The sequence below is a fragment of the Dama dama genome, chromosome 5, assembly GCF_033118175.1.
Source record: "Dama dama isolate Ldn47 chromosome 5, ASM3311817v1, whole genome shotgun sequence".
NCBI classification, from domain to species: Eukaryota; Metazoa; Chordata; class Mammalia; order Artiodactyla; family Cervidae; genus Dama; species Dama dama.
The window spans coordinates 122,710,471-122,729,817 of record NC_083685.1 but is presented as its reverse complement, the minus strand read 5'-3'; the positions used below and the strand labels follow the sequence as shown (position 1 = coordinate 122,729,817).

The window sequence follows — 19,347 nt, the reverse complement described above, 5'->3', positions numbered from 1 at the left end:
TACAATGGGTTTCTTTTTTTTCCATTTCATTTTTGAAACTTTATTGAGGTATAATTTACATATCATATAACATACCCATTTTGAGTGCACATCTGAACAATGTTTAATAAGTTTACTGAGTTGGGCAACTATCACCATAATCCAGTTTTAGAGTATTGTCATAGTTACATATTAACTATGTAAGTTAATAGCTCATGAAATCATCTGTTCATCTGTTGGAGGACGTTAAAGCTAATTCCAGTTTTGGGCTATTTTAAATAAGAACGCTATAGATGTCCTCATGTGTGTGGGCATGTTCTCCTTTCTCCTGAGTAAATACCTGGGAGCTGAATTGCTGGGCACAGCAGGGGTATACGGTCAACATTAGGAGGAACTGCCAGTCGGTTTTCCCCAATGTTTACACTGCTTGTTCTCACCAGCTCTCGGCAACACGAGGCACCACCTGTCTGTTTAACTCTGGCCGTTCTAGTGGGTGTAAAGTGGCATCTCCTCATGACTCATGATACTGAGCATTTTTCACGTGTCTATTATACACGTAAAAGCGTTCACGGTTTTTTTTTTTTTTTGCCTGCTTTTTAGTCAAGTTGTCTTGTTATTAGTGAGTTTTATAAGTTCTTTTTATATAAATTCCAGATACAAGTCTTTTTTCAAATACAGGTAATGCAGATATTTTCCCCTTGTCTGTAGCCTGCCTATTCATTTCCTTTTTGAAAAATTTATTTGGCTGCGCTGAGTCTTGGTTGCAGCACACAGGATCTTCATTGTGGCATGTGGGATCTAGTTGCCTGACCAGGGATCAAACCCAGGCCCACTGCATTGGGAGTGCAGAGTCTTAGCCCCTGGACCACCAGGGAAGTCCCTATTCACTTCTTTTAAGAGTACCCTTTGCAAGAGCAGAAATGGTAAATTCTGACAAACACCAATTCGTCCATTTCTTTGAAGCTGCAAATTTTTTTTTTTTTAGTGGCAAGTAAGAAAGCTGTAATTCAGAACTGGCAAAGCAGAGACTGGACATGATGAGCTGGCTGGTTTCTGCTGGACATGCAGCTTCACTAATCCATATGACCCTGCTCACACAAGTTTAAAATAACAAAACCCAATGGTCTCCTGAAGCTAGACGGGGAGACTTAGGCTTAGAAAAATACAGACATGCAGTGAATTAGAAACAGCCCATTTACAACATTAAGCAGTTAGAAAACGGTCTGGGAACCCCATTCAAAATTAAACTCTCAAATCAACTAACATTTCATGTAGTTAAAGGAAAAAAAGAACCAGCAGACACGCCTTGGCACTTTGTGCTATAATCTCACTTCTATGTTCTCTTAAGTGTTAGGGAGGCACAAGCAAGCTTGCAGTGATGCCTAGACACAACTGGGCCTCCAGCCTTCTGGAGCTGCATCAGCAGCATCCGTTCAGCTTTTCCTTTACCCAAAGCGAAAAATGGAAACTCTAAAATAGGAACCCAGTGGATATGAGAAGAGAAGAAATAGTTCACACAACAATTTAAAGGCAGTTTAAGATTTTGGGGGACCTGCCAAGTTCTCCAGTTCAGCCTTTCCAAAAACATTCAAAAGCCTTCACATTCAGGAGTCCCTGCGCGGAAGGCAGAAAGTATGGCTACATAGGTGCTTGCTCAGAAAAGAAGGCAGAAGACGCACTTTCTCCTTAAATACATGACATGGGCACAATTCCAGGCTGGCGCTTAGCGATGCCACAACCACAAAACCACCCAGAAAAGGACAGACTCACCTCTCTTCTGTGGACCCCAGGTTTTCAATTTCATTAGCTACTTCTGCTATCTCATCCTTCAGCCTCTGCAAAACACAGTCCAGAATTACCAGGAGGAAGATATAGATCAGATTAAAATCACCAAAATCAAAAGAAAATAAAAATAAAAAATAAAATCGCCAAAATCTCCTATAACTCCCTCTGACCAAAAAGTAAAACAGAGCAAACCAAATAAAGACAACACCGCCCCAAAACCTAAAAATTTTTGGAAAATTCGTCTGTTCAACAAATGTTTCTTGAGTTCCTACCAGACTGTAATCATTCTAGGGAATACAAAGAAGAAAAAGATAACAACCTGACCTCAAGGAGTTTACAATCATTTACACTATGTAAAATATATATTTTCCATTGGAAAACAGCTGCCTGGCCAGTCTGTCACAGTGTATCTGCAGCTCACTGAAAGGGGGACAAACCAGTCCCCAGGCACCCCACTGCCCAGCCAGCAGTGCCCGGACTGGGTCAACACTGCCGCCAAGTGGCCAGCAAGGGGAACGCCACTCCTGGCTATGCCTTCCTCCTCCTGCCCCATCTAACAAACAGGTCTGCAGAGTGGACAGCGTTCACTGCTGGGGTGGAGGGGACTTGAGTGAAGAACTGCTATGCTTTTCCAGCATTCACCAGTGAGGCAGGACTCAAAGAACTACGTAACAGCAAAGTACGCTCACACCAACACAGGAGCAGACCCAGTCCTTCCTCGACACGATGAAGCTTGGGGTTACAGGGTGTGCCCCCTCCCTTCCCTGCTCTTGGGCTTCCAAATCTTTTACAGAGAATTCTAAAAGAAATGGCTTCCCCAAGGCCTAAAATAATCCAACTAATGGCAACCTACCAAGAGGTGTTTTTACTCCTATCTAAAGTTCAAAGAACCCAAATTCTCTCTCTAGAATTGCCCTGCCAGAAAATAGCCACTAGGACGTGGACGTGGGTCTGCTTAGCCTGAAGCCTGGGTTCAAGTCGCAGTCAGGAGACCTGGGGTCACTCTAGCCTTACAGCCGACCAGCTGGGTGCAGCTCACAGAGCACTCCCCCACTTAGAGGTTCCATTCTTCCTTGTTGAGAAAAGCTGGTTGTCAATTCCTGCACCTGGTCCGAAATGTGGTGAGAGCAAGTCAGAAGGTGTCATGAGAAGACACCTGGTCAAGGAGCTGCCCAGCTCCTACCTGGATGTCGGCCAGCAGCTCCTGCTTTCTCCGCCGAATGTTCTCCAGCTCCTGGCGCTCCTCTGCAGTCAGGTCACTGGGAACTACAAAAAAAGGAGGGAAAGGTTACTAAGAAAGCTTTTACCTTACCAAAAATAAACACAATTTGGAGACCACAAAAGGACAAAGATACCACAGAAGAGGCGAGAAGCATGTGTCGGAAGTGACCGACTGCTGGGGAGACTCTGGCTCTCATTCACCATCAGGTTGCCCAAAGTTAGAAAGGACCATGGATCACAGTTCTGATAAAGGAACAGCTGTCACCAAAAAAAAAAAAAAAAAAAAAAACAAACCCAAGAGAAAAGGCTGCCTGTGGTGAGATGAGGTTGGCTAGGAATGAAAGAGGAGGACCATTAATCAGGGCCCAGCCATTTCCATCCCACAGGCTGGGGGGCTCAGGCCCCTGGTTAACCAGTCTCTCCGGGTCTCTGCTCCCTCACTGAATCCCACCCTGACATGGGATGATGTCTAGGACCCCAGCAGGGAGGGGGAGGTAACTGCAAAGCAACATGAATGACAGTTTTGTGCCATTTCTGGAGTGGGGAGGCTAGTATGTACAGAGAAAAAGATCTAGAAGGATACATCCCCAAATTGAAACAATGCTCAACTCTGGGGATGGGGTTATGGGGACTTTTCTCTCTGTTTTTTGAACATTTTTGAATAATGTTTTAGAACGCGCTTATCATCAGAACAGTTACTGCAGGCATCCATCTTTCGCGCAGGCGCCAAAGTGAGAACTGCTCCATGTGACATGGTGGCCATGGGCCACGTGTGGGTAGTAAGCACTTGAAATGTGACTAGCCCGGTTCGAGATGTGCGGTGTATGTAAAAGACACACCAGACTGTACAAAAAAGTAACATATTTCTTTAATACTATTTTATATTGATCACACATTGAAATAACTTGGTACACAAAATACAGTATTTTAACTGCGCTTGCAGGGGCTACTAGAGAGGAACGCTGCCCTTGTGGCTCGTGTGACATTTCTGCTGCGCAACACAGAGGAATGGCTTGGCTTCAGAGTGCGGTCAGGGTGCACGACTCACCAGCCGTGCTGCTGAAACTGAACCTACTGCACTCAGAGAGCAGTTCTTCTCCCCGAATGTTTCATACAAATCGTGCAAGACAGCAGAAGAGGGTAGAAACGAGAGACCACCACGATTCAGTCTCAGCACAGGTTAATTAGCTATATTAGAGTCTCAGCTGACTTCTCCCTTTTAATCCAGTTTTCCCCCACCCTTTCATAGAATAGTGTCTTTCAAACTTCAAGACCCACAATTAAGAAAGGCATTTGACTTCACGACCCAATCTGCCCCAAACACAACAGTAACAAAATAATACCCTCATCATGTGAAATCCATTGACATTTCCTACTGTTTTAGTTTTCCTAACAGTAGCTTTAGCCCATGAAATTGATTTCATAGCCTAATAAATGCACTGCAGTTTGAAACACACTCCAGTACACTAAAGGCTGGAAGACACAGCCACCTAGAGATCCCAACAGACCACCTAAATGCAGCCCAGGCCTTCCACGTGAGGCTTCAACTGTGTCTCTGGGAAGCCAGGGTGAGCATTCCAACGGCTATGTCGGGAGAAAGTTAACAAACAACAGCTTAGCTGTAGTTTGAGCAAAAACCACGCTGAGAAACAACACAAATTCTACTGATTCACACCCCATTCTAGAGAAAAGCAAGCCTAAAGGGAGTTTATTCTGCTTTTTCTGGACTTCACAAACCAGAAAAATTTCTAGTCCATGAAGATGAGAAGTTCCCTTTAAGAAACTTTTTTAAGAAAATTTTTTGAGGTTCTAAAAGACAAAGATTCATTCCAATATAACATGGTTTTGAGAATCTGAGGCAATAGCTCATCTCTTTAACAGCTATTCCACAGGGGAATGAACAACCAGGCTTTGACTGTGAACCAGAGATGGCCTCATCAGATCACCAATGAGTCTCGCCCCCATCAGAGGCAGGACTACAGTCCCCATAACAAGGTACATTTAAAGCAGAACCATGATAAGAAAAATCTGTATCTCAAGACTGCTGGGTACCCTAAGAAGTCAAATTTTATTGTTCCAAACTGGAAACTCTCAGTGGTGGCTTCCTTTTCAGAATCTAAGCACTTGGCTATTCTGGGTTAGCCTTCACACAGGACAGTTTTTCTGGAAGGTCACGAAAGAATAAATAGGAAAGAGCTGGAGTGTTCACGATGGAAGAAGGCATCGCTGGGTCTCCTCTCAGCAGAATAACAAGGCAGCTGGAAACAGGAAAAACAGAGGATGCAGGGCATCAGGGTACAAGCCACAGGCCAAGGGGAGGCACAGAAGGAGAGGCATGACCCTGGTGCTGGGAACAGCTCCCAGGAAAGATGATCAGCGCGCACTCTGGTCTTGGGCAGCGCTAGTGGAGCACACACAGAGGCTCATCCAGGCTCCACAACAAAAGCTGTATGTAATCAGCTGTCAGCTTGTTGAGTTCGGGAAAGCGTGGACAGAGGCTAGAGGGCTGGAGGAGGGCAGGGAGCACACGAAGGGCAAGCAGGGTCCCTGCGTTTCCTCCTACAAAGGGGCAGGAGGCACTCATGAAAGACCACAGACAGAAATCAAGGTTGTGAATGTGTGTGTGAAAATCTCAAAGATGAAAGTTAAGCAACCACACATCTGTGCTAACCTATCAGACAGGGAGAGAGTGAAGAAAAAGAATGCTGCTAGTGAAGGAAATCAGGAGAGAGTCTTTGATAAAATAATCAGCAGGACAAGAATATTAATACAGACCTGGCAGCACCTACCAGAAGATCAAAAGTCAGAAAAAGTTAATTCTGAGTGACTGCTTCTGGGAAGGGTGTGTCTGGGAATGGAGAGAGATGGGGAACATAAGCTCCTGAATATCTGCTTTAAAAAAATACAGCTAGGTACAACTGGATTTTTTTTTTTTTAATGAAAAATAAAAATGTTAATCTATGGTTATGAGAAAAGATAGGCCTCCTATGTCCTGGTAGTCAGATGGAAGGTGTTCTAGCCCAAGTGCAGCTAGAACCAGCAAGACATTCAACCACATTTACTTTGAAACAGTCTCCTGACACTAACCCCATGATTTCTAAATCACTTCTCCATTCTACATCTAGTCCCCCTCAAATCACAATACTGCTTCCTTTATGGGTCAATAAATCACCTAAGAACTTACCAAAAAAAAAAGAAGCAGATTTAGATCTCATTTTTCTAGTGGAATTTTGTTCTGAGATAAGAAAAAAAAATCCAATATTTTAACAAATGTATTTTCATTTGATTAAACTTATCAATGCAACACCAAATCTTCAATTCAAGCCTTCATTCTCATATTGCCCATGAAGAAAAAAAAATTCACAGACAAAATGCTTAATTTCATTTAACAGCATGAAGAATCAAAACCATGTCTGGAGAGGTGAAGGAGAGAGGGGTCCCAAGGATCCTGGCTGGCATCTCCAGGACCCTAACTAGCCACCACCAGGAGAGAAACAGCTGGTACTCAGAACCCACCACATCCACCCCGAGATTCTGAGGAAGTGGCATGGGCACCTGGCAAAGGCATCTATCTGCCCAGGCCCGGGCTTTCCTGCGTAGCCACTGGGGTTAAACTGTAAAATATCTGCTGATGGGCCAGATGGCAGAGCAACAAACAACTCCTCCCTCCCCCGACTGCCACGTGCTGCAGCCACACTTCTGTGCCAGGGAGGCAGCTAAGCCCTCTTCTCCTGAAAAGAATGGCAGCGAGGGAGGCAGCGGCCCGCGCAGAAAGGACACAGAGCAGAGGGCCCGGAGGCCTCGGGAACTCATGCCTGCAAAGGTTAATTTACAAGGTGTCCTGCTTCCAGCACGGGGACCATTCCAGCAGCAGCCCCTCACCATTCCCTTGCAAGGCCCCAATTTAATGAAGGGGATTAAAGAGCCTACAACAACAAGGGACCATTGTACTCAGCTGTGAATAGGAAAGCCACACAAGGGGACCTTCTATTTATTTCTTTATTTAAATGTTGCTCTGCAGATTTAACCAGCAGAAACCCAGAGCTGCAATGTGCTCCATCCAGCGCATACAAAGGAGGCTGTCTTAAAGGGACAGTGCCCTCCTTCCGGGCTGGGGACAGGTAGAAATGCATAGGGTGGCATTGCTAGGTTCAGCTTCTCCAGCCCCAGAGGCCACAGGCAGGTGCCCAGAGACCTTCTGTGGAGTCCAGCTGAAAAGAGAGATCTACTGAGAGCGGTTTCTGCTCAACAAGAATACAGGCCAAGAGGGACCATGCTTGCTCTCTGTCCCCGCTCCCCAGGAGTGACGTACATCAAAGTGTTGAAGGTGCACTTTAGGGCCCAGACACAGCTCCCTGAGAGGCTCTAGCTACACCAGGTCCCACTGCCTAGATTTAAATTTGCCTTACCTTTTCCACCATAATCATCAACCATCGTCCTTATATATAGCCCCTGCCTTTCAGTGATGACAAGGGTCCAAATTTAAACCAGCACAGCAGGGTAACATTTTAAAAGGCAGGTCAAGAGTCAGAAGGCCCTCCCATTCCCCACATGTGGAGAGGGTAGACAGACAGGTCTGGCCCCCATGCGGCCCAGGAGGGTGCCGCTGTGCAGATGGGCTTCCAGCCCTCCAGAGCCTGCACCACGGGGCCCTGCTAAGCAAGGGTGGACGGACCCTTTCCAGGCTGGAGTTTCATGAAACTGAAAACACACAGGGCCTCAGAAACCCCCTGCCCGCCTGAAGCCACAGCAGCCGGATCAAGGATGCCGAATAGCAGATGCAAAAACTATTGTACACAGAATGGATAAGCAACAAAGTCCTACTGCAGAAACAGGGAACTATATTCAATATATTGTGATAAACCATAATGAGTATGAAAGAGAATATGTGTGTATATATATACACAAATATATATATATATATATATATATATATGAATCACTCTACTGTATGCCAGGAATTAATACAACACTGTAAATCAACTATACATAAATTACTTTTTTAAAGAAAGAAAGGTAAATTAAGCACTGGACCTTGCTGTACCCTCTCCAGAAACTGTTACCAGCTCCAGAGGGAACACAAGCTATTTACAAACAGCTTTTGGGCTTAAGAGCACAAATCTGGGAAGCTGCCCATGGACTGAAGGCGTTGTGTCTACTGCCTCCAGAGACAAAGATCAAAGAGCCCGCCGTGTGGCGAGTGCTGGTCACACACTGTGCCCTTCCTGACTCAGCCTGTGCAGATCCTCCGGTCAGATCACTTCCTCTGCCCCGCCCTGGGGTAAGTCACCTGGTCTCCCAGGTGATCCCAGCACCTTCCAGTGTGAAAAAATTCTAAAGACTAGAAAAAACTCAGGCTTTGGGTGACACACAGTCAGCAAACTTTCACAAAACTCTCAATTCTATGCTGACATTAGAAATACACAAGGTCAGATATTCTCGACAGGGATAAGAAAACAACCAAAATTCACAGGGTCCTTAAGAACAGGCAACGTAGAGATGAGTGAAACAGAAAGATACAATGAATAAGGGGCTTCGCTGACAGCCTCACACTTAAGAGACAGACCTCAGGGTGTTGTCAGACCAGAGGACACAGAAGGACGAGGCAAAGGGATGTGACTGAAACCGGAGACCTGGGGATACACACGTGGCCAACTGGGTGCTGACCTGATCACCTCACGACTTTACAGAAAGCCTCCCAACCTTGGGGAACAATTCCTTTTCCCTCCAGAAGTCAAATCTATAGCAACCCTTTGTAAAATTTAATACCATATTATTCTGCCTTGAAAAGGAATGAAATTCTGACACGTGCTACAGGATGAAGGAACCCAGAAGACACTACACTCAGTGAAATAAGCCAGCCACAACAGGACCAATCCTGGACGATTCCACTTACATGAGGTACCCAGAGAAGCCAAATTCACAGAGACAGAAAGTGGAACAGTGGGTGTCTGGGGGAGGGGAGAACGGGAGCGAAAATTCAACAGGGACAGAGTTTCAGTTTCACAAAAGTTCTAGAGATGGATAATGGTGATGGTTGTACAACTATGTGAATGAATGAACTTAATGCTACTGAACTGTACACTTAAAATGGTAAATTTTATGTTACGTATATTTTACTACAATTAAAAATAAATTAAACAAAAATTTTAATAGCAATATACTGAATTCCTGATTTCTGCTAAGCTCAGTCCCTTTCCTCAGAAGTTATGATCTGACTTTTGTATAAAGCACTGTAAAAGAAGTGTCTCACCACCAATTTACAGCCTATGCTATGCTTAGTCGCTCAGTCACGTCCAACTCTTTGCAACCCCATGGACTATAGCCTGCTAGGCTCCTCTGTCCATGGGGATTCTCCAGGCAATAATACTGGAGTGGTTTGCCATGCCCTCCTCCAGGGGATCTTCCCAACCCAGGGATCAAACCCAGGTCTCCCACATTGCAGGCGGATTCTTTACTGTCTGAGCCACCAGGCAAGCAATTTACAGCCTAAGTGTCTAAAAGAATGTAGACATACCAACAGGACCAGAAGGAATTAAATTGGCATGTGCTAGCATAACTGACATTCAACATCAAAGGTGAAAGGTGCCTTCCAGCAAATTACCAATGTGAATATTTACTCGTGTAGCTTAAATTTTTTCCACATAAAAACCACTCAGTCTCCCACCCAGAAGTAAGTATATTAAACATTTTCCTCCTCTAGTCTGCATCTTTAAGGAAAACTTTGTTCCTATATCTATCTTACAGACATCTCATCTAACCACTAACCTAAAAATTCAGGCCTCCTTAACTGAGATGAGACACTGCCCAGGAGTTGAGGTAGGGGGCACCTGAGTGGGGCTTCACTGACCAGTGTGGTTCTGTGACCTGGGAAAAACCACCATCTCTCCCTGCCTTGGTTTCCTTAAGCAGGAATGGGCATGTCAGCATCCTCGCCCTTCCCAGTAAGAGGGTGTCTATCAAACAGCTCCATAAACTGCCTCATGAAAGCAAAGCACTTTATCATCCTACCTTACTTAGAGAAGGAATGGACACATTTTATCTAATAAAAAGGAAAACTTGAAGACAGGTTTGGTAATCAAAGGGAAATGAGGTCAAATTTCAAGGTAGTAAAAGAGACAAAGTCATAAAATTTTATCCTGAAAGTTTGGTTTAGAAAAATAAAGTTAACATCTGCTTTCAATAAAAGCTGAAAACTAGAAAACAATCATTGAAGACCCTCAAGCTCCTTCTAAAACCTGGCAGTGGTAATACGTGGTTCAGCCGGACTTCTGCAGCAGTTTCTTCCCCATGCTCACACTTTCAAATCTCTGTCTCCAAGGCTGTTTCTGAAAGGGTCTCATGGACTGAAAGCAGAGTTGGAGCCAGCTTGACAGGAGAACCATGTTCTACCTCTGGCTTCTCGAGAAAAGAGCCCTCCACTCTCAGGGCAAGCCTGGGAGCTCCCGTCCCAGCAGACAAACCCCACCGTCATCAGTGCCCTTCTCCTTCCTCCCAGGCAGAGCAAGCACTGCCCCCTCCCCAAGCCAGCTGCCATCTGGGCACTGCACAGCTATGCCACCACACCCCTTCCCTCCAAAACAGAGGCTCGGTGGGGACCCGAGGCACCCAACTCAGTTCCCTCTGCCTTTACTCACCTTCCTAAAACCTATGTGCACGCTGGCCCTTTGTAAAACCCTGAATATTTCTGCAGACTGAAACATTCCCCCTCAGCCTGACAGCTGGAACAGACTCCTGGCAGCAAAATAAACAAGGGACTCCAGCTCCTCTTCTATGTGCATTTTTGGGAAGAGGGCTACTCATAGCAGGGGAAGGTTCCCAAGTTTTTGATGAGTAAAATAAAAACTCCAAGGGGTGGGTTGGGAGGGGGATCTCTCAGAATTTGCCCCTCTGCTTTCTGTCCTTTTTTTAACCTCATCCGAGCAGGACCATACAAATTGGTTATTAGCTTATTCCTTAATCTGGGGCCTAGAAGAAACCACACTGAAGGCTGAAACCTCTATTAGAAGCTACTGCAGGAAAAAAAAAAAGAAACCCTAGGACGAGAGAGCAGAATGCGAAACCACACAACAGACATGCAGAGAAGCAGCGCTGCACACATCAGGCTTGCCTGGCTCTGGGGTGGGAGAGGCCGGCAGCGGCACATAGTAATAACAGGGATTCGCGCTGCACAGGAGGAAGCTCCACACGGTGGGCTAGCCCACGCCACCCACCCGGCCTCTTACCCGGGGCGAGTCCCCTCTCCGGTGGCCCCAGGATCCCCGGCAGCCCTGGGGCAGCGACGTCAACGCCCCAGCAAGTGGCAGCTGTCCGCTTCAGAGGCCATGGTGGCCCGGCACCGCGACCCCCCAGTCCCAGGCCCCTGGCAGCGCCCCCAGCGCCGGGTGGAGGCAGGGACGGAGCCCGCGCGGCATGTGCGCCCGCACTGCTCGGGCAGAGGCGGCAGCCAGGCGGGGACACAAAAGCTGAGGAGAAAGCCGGGTGCGGAGGAAGGCGATCCTGGTGGGGAAGGCTGGCGTGGTTGGAGATGGCCGCGGAGCTATCGCCAGGCGTACACTTGGAGCGTATGCTCAGTCCTCCAGGCTTATTTCCATGAATGCAATTACAGCGCCCCGCCCACCGCGCCCCAACTCGAGGCCTCCGAGGGGGAGGGGACGCGCCACGAGCCTTTGCTCACAGGCTGCAGCGGCTTTTTCCTCCCCCTTGGAAGCAAAAGGCTGATGGTGGCTTCCCCGGGAGGATGTTAACCCTTACTTAAGGTACCTCTCCTCCCTGAGTGGATAAACAGGAGGGTAGGATCCAGAATGCAAGCTATTCTGTCACCCTCAGCAGAAGGCCACCTCCCCTCTCCCCCTACCCCCTGACTCGCACCCCACCAACAGCGTCAGCAGGCAGGGATGCTGACCCCGCTGCTCCAACATCCTGCCCCCCCCCCCAGGCCCCACCCCTTCTGGTCCTCTGCAGCCCTAAGCCCCCTGTCTGCAGGTGACCTGCTCCAGCCTTTTACTAAAACGGCTTGCCTCCTACTCAGGCCACAAGCACCAGAGGCTCCAACCCAGCGTGCCAGTACACACTGGTTAGGGCGAGTGGCAGGTGGGTCTAGGACAATACTGTAAGACGGCTGGTGACAAGAAACGTCACTACAGCCTGAGAGGAGTGGCTGTCCCCCTCAAGGTGTGAGGATCACCAAGGGCATTGGCAGACACACACCGGGGACCTCAGGCCCCAGACCTGGGGTCTGGAGGCTCAGGCCCTGTGTTAAAGCAGAACACAGGGCGACTGCAGGCTGTGTCTGCTGACTCCTCTGGGAAGCACTGCCTTTGACTAATAAGGGAAGAGACCTAAGGATTAAGACAAGTGCCAAATACACGAGGAGAAAAAGAGAAAATAAACTACTACACTAGATGACGTTCTCCGATCTCGGGACTACTGATGTTCGGGGGCTCCTTCTGTGTGGGAGGGTGTCCTGTGCCTTAGAGCACATTTAACTGCACCCTGGCCTCCACCCACTGGATGCCCGCAGCAGCATCCCACCCTACCCCCTCAGAGGACAGCCCCACAGGCTTCCAGATACGCCAAATCCCCTGCAGGGTCAAACCACCCTGCCTAAGAACCACTGCTCCAGACACACAACAAAAAGAGGAAAAAAACCTAAAAATCCCACACTCTGGCCTGCCTTCCAGTGCTCCGTCCTCAGGAAACTGCTGACAGACGGCTGATAGACGGCTCCCTCCCGCCACTACACTAATGTGGGTTCCATTCTCTGAGGTTTCCTCATCACCAGGACAGGGTCACCAGACTTGACCAACACTTGGGTTTTGCAGGCCCAGCCTGTCTTTAAAGAAACAGTCACAGTATGAAAAGTTTTATTTTTGTGTCATAAGAGTTCTCATCTAAAAGAATCATACCAAATCTATGAGAAACAAACCCTAAAATTATGAAATCTCTGTTTAAAGCTACAAAGGAAGACAAGTTTTCAACAAACATACCAGCTGAGAATCCCTACTAGATACTGGGTCTGGTAAGCAATCACACACAACCTATCTCCGTTTCCTTCTTGTTGTTTAGAGGCTCATCCTCCCCAGCCATCAAGATCACCTCTTCCAGGAAGAACTCCCTCAGTTCACACAAAAGAACCATCACTAAGGCCTTCTTCATCCATATGGTCTCCTCTGAACGTGTTTGTATCACGAAGTTTAACACCTGGTTGGACACTGTCCTGTTCGCAGGGGGGGGGTTCTGTCCATGAAATGAAGCTCTTGCCTTCCAGTAAAATATCATAAATATTCTCACAGCACTCTGCACAGTCCTAAGGGCTACATCCCCCTTTTTGAAGTAACATCAAAATAGGCACACATACCCTCCAGGGGTGTAAAGGGCCCAGCAGGCGGATCCTGACATCACTTCCTGGGCACAGCTCGGTCATAAGGCACAGGCTCGGGGTGGCTTGTCCTGAACACACCAGCTACAACTAAGCGACACAGGATCCACTGCTGGGGCCGGACTTGCAACGTGTAAACTGGCAAAGACCTCAACATGTCTCCAGGCCAGACTCGCTGGCAGCAAAGCCTACACCACAGTCAATTCTCTGCACAAACAGTATGATCCGAGGAAGCAAGGAGACGAGAAGTGACGGGGAAAAGCTACCGACAGGAAGTCTGCAGTGTGGCTCACCTCATATCTACAGACAGATCTCAAATAAACAGCCCCAAAATCAAGTTTATGAAATCACAGCAATGACTGGAGAAAAAGACTGGGCACTGGGTAGTAATCTCAGGAAATCTACCAACAGGGAAAATAAAAACTTTAAAAAATTACTTTCTCAGATTCATACTCCAACAATCTTTTGGGGAAAAAATGGTTACCACCCATAAACTAGGTGGTCTATTAGTTACTGTAGAAGATACAGAAAGACACAGGTTTACCCCCAAAGAGCTTCCACGTTACCGCTCCTTTTAAAGAAAAAGAGTCAAGCAGCATAAGGGCCAACGGAACACTGGTGACAGGTGCTGTGGGGTCAGCAACGGCAAAGCCGGTTGTCCCAGGAGGCCTCACGGGAGCTGAGGCCAGGCCAGCGGGGAGAGGGCACATGAGGCTGGGGACAAAGGCCAAACGGGGATACAGAACAAACTGGTAACTCCTGGGAAAGCCGCACGAGTCAGAAATGGTGTCCTCTGAGTCTGGCCTGGAGACAACATCTGACTGTTGTAGGACAAGCGGTGAGATAGTCACAGGGGGTGTCGGGGCACCAGGAGAGAAGGATGGGCAGCATTTCTGGGGTGACCAGGGAGAAGTGACAGGGACACAGGGCATTCATCTAAGGCAGGGAAACTTCAGCTCAGGAGTGGGAGCACAGAATTAAGTGTCTTCTGCCCCCTGACAGCTCAGAGCTTCCACGGCCACCCACCTGCACTTAATTCCACAGACAACTCCTGAGAGGCAATGAATCAGTGTCTTTCAAATCATCAACATCACAAACTTGCTAATCCATCCCCAAGCCCCACATCCTCTGGGCAAAGGCCCCAGGCCAGCCTCCACCAGGCAGAGCCCTGGGCGTCTAAGCACTCCCACCTCCCCTGCTTCTGCAAAACAGGAAACTCAGGCATGGAGTTTTCAACCATTCTACTCCATTCCTTCTGCTTTAAAATGCTGAGTTACTCTTTAGTAAAAGATAGGAGCATAAATGTTTCTTCAAAGAAGCCAAGACGGGCTTCTGTTCCCGCTCTGAGAAGGGTCGGAAGCAGTTAAGAGGGTAGCAGTTCCTAACTCTAACCTCAGACTAGAAAAAGCTGGCTCCTGGTGCCAGACATCAACCCTTCTCAGAGCTGCCCGAGGTCCAGAGAAGGTTCTCGAGGTCTGAGAGAAGCCTGAGAGGAGCTGGAGGCACCAACCCAGGCCCCCACTCTCTGGGTCCCAGCAGCCTTGAGTCCGTTCACAGGCAGCCTGCCTTCCAGATGGGGGCCTGATCCCAGCCGCAGCATGGGGACTCATCCCTGCCGGGGCTACTCTCGGGGTCCTCTCCCTCGGCCCTTGGCAGACGGCGCGGCAGGGCGGCGGGTGGGGGTGGGAGACTGCAAGCAGGGAGGGAGGAGGGCGGGAGGCGGGAGGCGGGCAGCTCTGCCCATGGAGAACCAGGGTCGCTCAGTGCCCCTCCACCGCCAGCTCTGGGAGGCAGGCTGACCCGGGAGAGGGCACGGGCCTCCTCCATCTAATACAAACAGATCCTCCCTCAATTCTACCCCCAAGACCAGCAAATTCCCTGCAAGCTAGCGTGATTACCATGGCTGGAGGAAGCCACCAAGAAAACAGGAACGCTCTGAGCACAGGCAGGAGGACCCCAGGGCGGGAAGGCGGTCCTCAGTTTGCACATCGGTTTCTAAAAATACTATTTACATTACGAACAAGAGTTTTACAGGAAGTGTGACGGATAAAACAATATTAAAGTTCACATGGAAAATGCATATGTGAATAGCACAGGCAACTATGAAGAGGAAGAAGGGTAATGTGAGAGAGCTGCTGCCAGAGATTAAAGTGCGGCGGTGGCGGCTAAGTCGCTTCAGTCGTGTCCGACTCTGTGCGACCCCATAGACGGCAGCCCACCAGGCTCCCCCGTCCCTGGGATTCTCCAGGCAAGAACACTGGAGTGGGTTGCCATTGCCTTCTCCAAGAGATTAAAGTGAGGTGTCAATAATTTGAAATTTCAGCAATAGAGAAGGAAAACAGCAGAAAGGAAGCTCAAGAAATACTGAAACACTTCAAGTCATGAAGTCTCATAAAGAAAGTACTTTTAAAAGATACAAAAATATAAAGAAAAATAGGATTATTCAGTCAATGGTGGTATGGCAATTAGCTACCCATTTGAGGGAAAGCTAAGCTGAATGCCTACCTCATTTACATCAGAATAAATTCTAGCTGAATCAAAGATTTTAATATAAAAAAAAGAAATTACAGAAATTCTAGAATAAAGCACAGATTAATGTGGTCATAATCTCAGAATCTGTTCAATTTGCTATAATAAAATGAAAGGCTTCTGAATGGAAAATAAAGTTCTATGAGCTAAAAGGTAAACAACCAGGACAACAAATGTACAAAATCTATGACAGAGGGCTAACTTCTTTCCACAAGGAGAGCACCATACGGAGCAGTAAGACAAAGATAGACACGAGCCATGAAGGACATAAAAGGCAGGTTACCGAAACACAACGGCCAGACATGAAGGACGGACGCTTCAACTCTCCGTTAAAGAATGGATGCCACACCGCTTCCCGAGAGCCTGACAGAAACAAGTGTCTGCCAAGGGCACAAGGGTCCAGGCTCTGCTGGGGGAGCGTAGAGGGCGTAAGCTTTGCACAATACTTCTCCATTCAGCAACTGCATTTAAGAACTTACCCAACGGACATGCTCTCAAAACTGCAAAAGTGAAAAAAACTACTTACACACAATTTGGTCGTTAAAAAGAGTGAGCTGCTCACAGATGCCAGAACAGCAAGATCTCCCAGACACAGTGCCACGAGAAGGAACAGGACACCACGCATGTGACACTGATGCTGGGAAATGCACAGATCTGAGAAGGATGCACTTGAAACTGTCGACAGGGACCCTCTTCAGAGACAAGGAGTGTGGACAGGGAATGAGGAGGCAGCGATGCCGCACTTTATACCTTTCTGTTTATCTGGATCCAAAACTAAGGCAAAAATTTACACTGAAATCTCTGTTCAGAAAAGAATATGGAAATGTCACCAGCCAATTACCCCTAAACATTTGCTCAGCTTATGCCTAACTATTTCTTTTGTGGGAGGAACATACTTGGAGTCCTGTTATATATAATGCATGTAAAATCCCTGGGGGGAACTATACCATCAGGCTGTGTTGTCTATGTAGGATTCCACTGGATTTCTATGAATCAGAATCCTGAACTCTTAACAGAAGAGACAAAGGAGAAGAGACTCAAGATGCCAGAAAGAAAGGAGATGCAGAAACAGTCACTAACTTGGAAAAGAAATGTGCTGCATTTTTCTAGGTCGGAAGTTAAGCTTTCATGATTTCTCTGTACGGTAAAGAAGGAAAACCATACAAAAGTCAAGAAATTATCTTCGGAAGAAGGGAAGGAAGTGGCGGGGCGAGTCCTAACCATGAGCAGAGCTGAGGGCAGCAAGCCTGACTTCTGTGTCCATTCTCCCTGGTGTGTCACACCCAGCACGGGCTCAGGAGGAGGACACGTGGGTCCTGAGAGCAGCGAGTCTCAGCAGCACTGCCCAATGCCAGCCCTGGGGGAGCTCCACGTGCCCTGGGAGCCAGCATCCCATGAGCCCGTGGCCCGTCTGAACTAGTGACAGTCCCAGCTGCAAGGTGAACCCATCTGAGTCCCCATGAGCAGAAGCTCTTCACAAGGTAACAGGAAAAGACAGAAGCTGTTACAAGAATCTTTCTAAAAAGGAAATCTCAGCTTGGCTTCAGCAAACAGAGAAGCAAAGACAAGAACAACGTAAATTCAGTAAAGGTGCCTTTGGAAGACTGGCAAAATGCAAGGGAAAAGTGAGAAATAGATACTATATAAAATGTGCAGAAGGTCTAGCCCTCCACTTTTAAGGTAACCAGCAGCAAACTATATGTAGGTCCAGTCAGCCCCTCCCCACCACCACCACAAACACACTCAGCGAATCTTCCAGAGCAACAGGGAGGGCTGAGTGGCAAGGTCCTGACGCCTCCTGTCCAGATCTACCACATCTCCCTTGCTCTTGGCTCTGCAGCCCACTCTACAGGCTGGGGGCTGCTAAAGCCCCAGTCCTGCGTCCTGCCAAGACCACACTCCCTGCCTGTTCTTCCCACAATGCTGGCTCCTCAGACAACTCCACCTGCTGCCCTCCACACCCCACCTGCCTCCCGGATGCTGGGTCCTGACCACCGACAGCCAGCCCTATGCTTTTATGTTCCACAGCAAAGAAAACTTGGGAGGCTGTGGAAAGCCTCACATGACAGATAAGGGTCCACTCTTTTCAGAGCAGAACCTGAGCTTCATTTCTTCAACCTCCTTCATCAAGAAGAAAGGGCAGTCCTGACCTGTTCAGCGCTGCAGCCACTCACGCTGGTGTGCTCCACAGACAGCCTGTGAAATTCAGACCAGAGCCAAAGAAATCCAGACCAGAGCCTAAGAAATCCAGACCAGAGAGAGGCCCCTTCAAAACTGGTCCTGGCAGATGGTGATGCAGGTCTGCTGAGATGTGTGCTTTGTACAATGCCAAGAGCTCTTGCTTAAAAATAGAGATGTAACCATTTTTGGTTCTGCAAAATACAAACTCAATGCATGAGGAAGGGAGTGGGGAGTATCTATGGGGTGTGCACTTATAGCACCTCTGCTTTCTGGATTAAAACTCCTCTCAGCCTCAGCAACCTGCCCAATGGGAGGCTGGAACAATGGCAAGGACCACACTGAGAGGGTGGCATAAGGGGTAAGTTACCACTGGACAGAGTATTTCAGATGCAACCTGAAAATCCAGCGTCCTAAAGGAGAGATACTCTACTTAATTCCATTCCAGTCAGTATATTTTCCTACAAATAATACTAACTTATACGCACATAAGATCCACGACCTAAAATCTTTTTTTATTTCCATTATTTCAACTTGACAACAAAGCTCAATTGTGAACTTTGCGCACTTCCTGACAATGAACTATGTATGCGGTGTTACCTCCAGTTTAGAGATGAGGTAAGATTCAATGAGTATAAATAATCCAGGAACAGACCAAGGCCAACTCAAACTCACTGGCTGAGCTGTCAGCTCTTTCTTTTCTCTCCCCGGAATAATCATGCCACGTCAGCTCAGTACTCACTGCGCATCTGCATATGCCCTGCCAATGCTGGGGAAGGCATTTAAAGAGCTCAGCCCTGCCCTGCACAGAACAGAGAGGACAGGCCAGCAGGGGAGGCGGGCGAGCCCTCAGCAGCGGCACAGGCAGCCACCGCAGCCAGGCTGCTCAGGACGAGCCTCAGAGCCTGGACTTGAGGACAGAGCAGATGCAAAGAGAACGTGGATGCAAGGATCACGCGAGGGGAGGAGGCTGGAGTAGCTGAGTGCCTGGGGACAGTGAGCACAGCTCCGCTGAGGGCCCGGGGCACCCAGCAGACAGCCTGAGCTGTGCCGGTGAGGGTCTCGTATCCCCCTCAGCAGGGAGCTGCGATCCGAGTCCAGAGAGAAGGTTCAGAGGCAAACCAAGGGGGGTCAAACATTCAAAAGATAACAGCTAAAAACAGCCTCAGGCGGCTAAGAAAACAGTGCTCAATTCAGTACAATGGTTAAGTCTCACACACCTGCATAACTGGACACTATCCTTACACACATGTGCATAACTGGCCACTGGTTAG

The 19,347-nt window shown here is 48.0% G+C and overlaps 1 protein-coding gene across 3 annotated transcripts in view; it reads right to left on the bottom strand.

Moving 5' to 3' along the window:
- The window catches only part of CYTH1 (cytohesin 1), a 71,658-nt gene that overhangs the window by 17,037 nt on the left and 35,274 nt on the right, over positions 1–19,347 (bottom strand). For 2 of the 3 annotated variants that reach the window (XM_061144653.1, XM_061144652.1), the window contains exons 2-3: positions 2,948–3,030; positions 1,750–1,814 (exon numbers count right to left, since the gene is read on the bottom strand). In XM_061144653.1, coding sequence (XP_061000636.1) covers positions 1,750–1,814; positions 2,948–3,030 — 148 coding nt within the window. Of the gene's footprint in view, positions 1–1,749; positions 1,815–2,947; positions 3,031–11,210; positions 11,231–19,347 lie in introns of those variants that run through there. The other variant, XM_061144654.1, reaches the window with a different exon arrangement.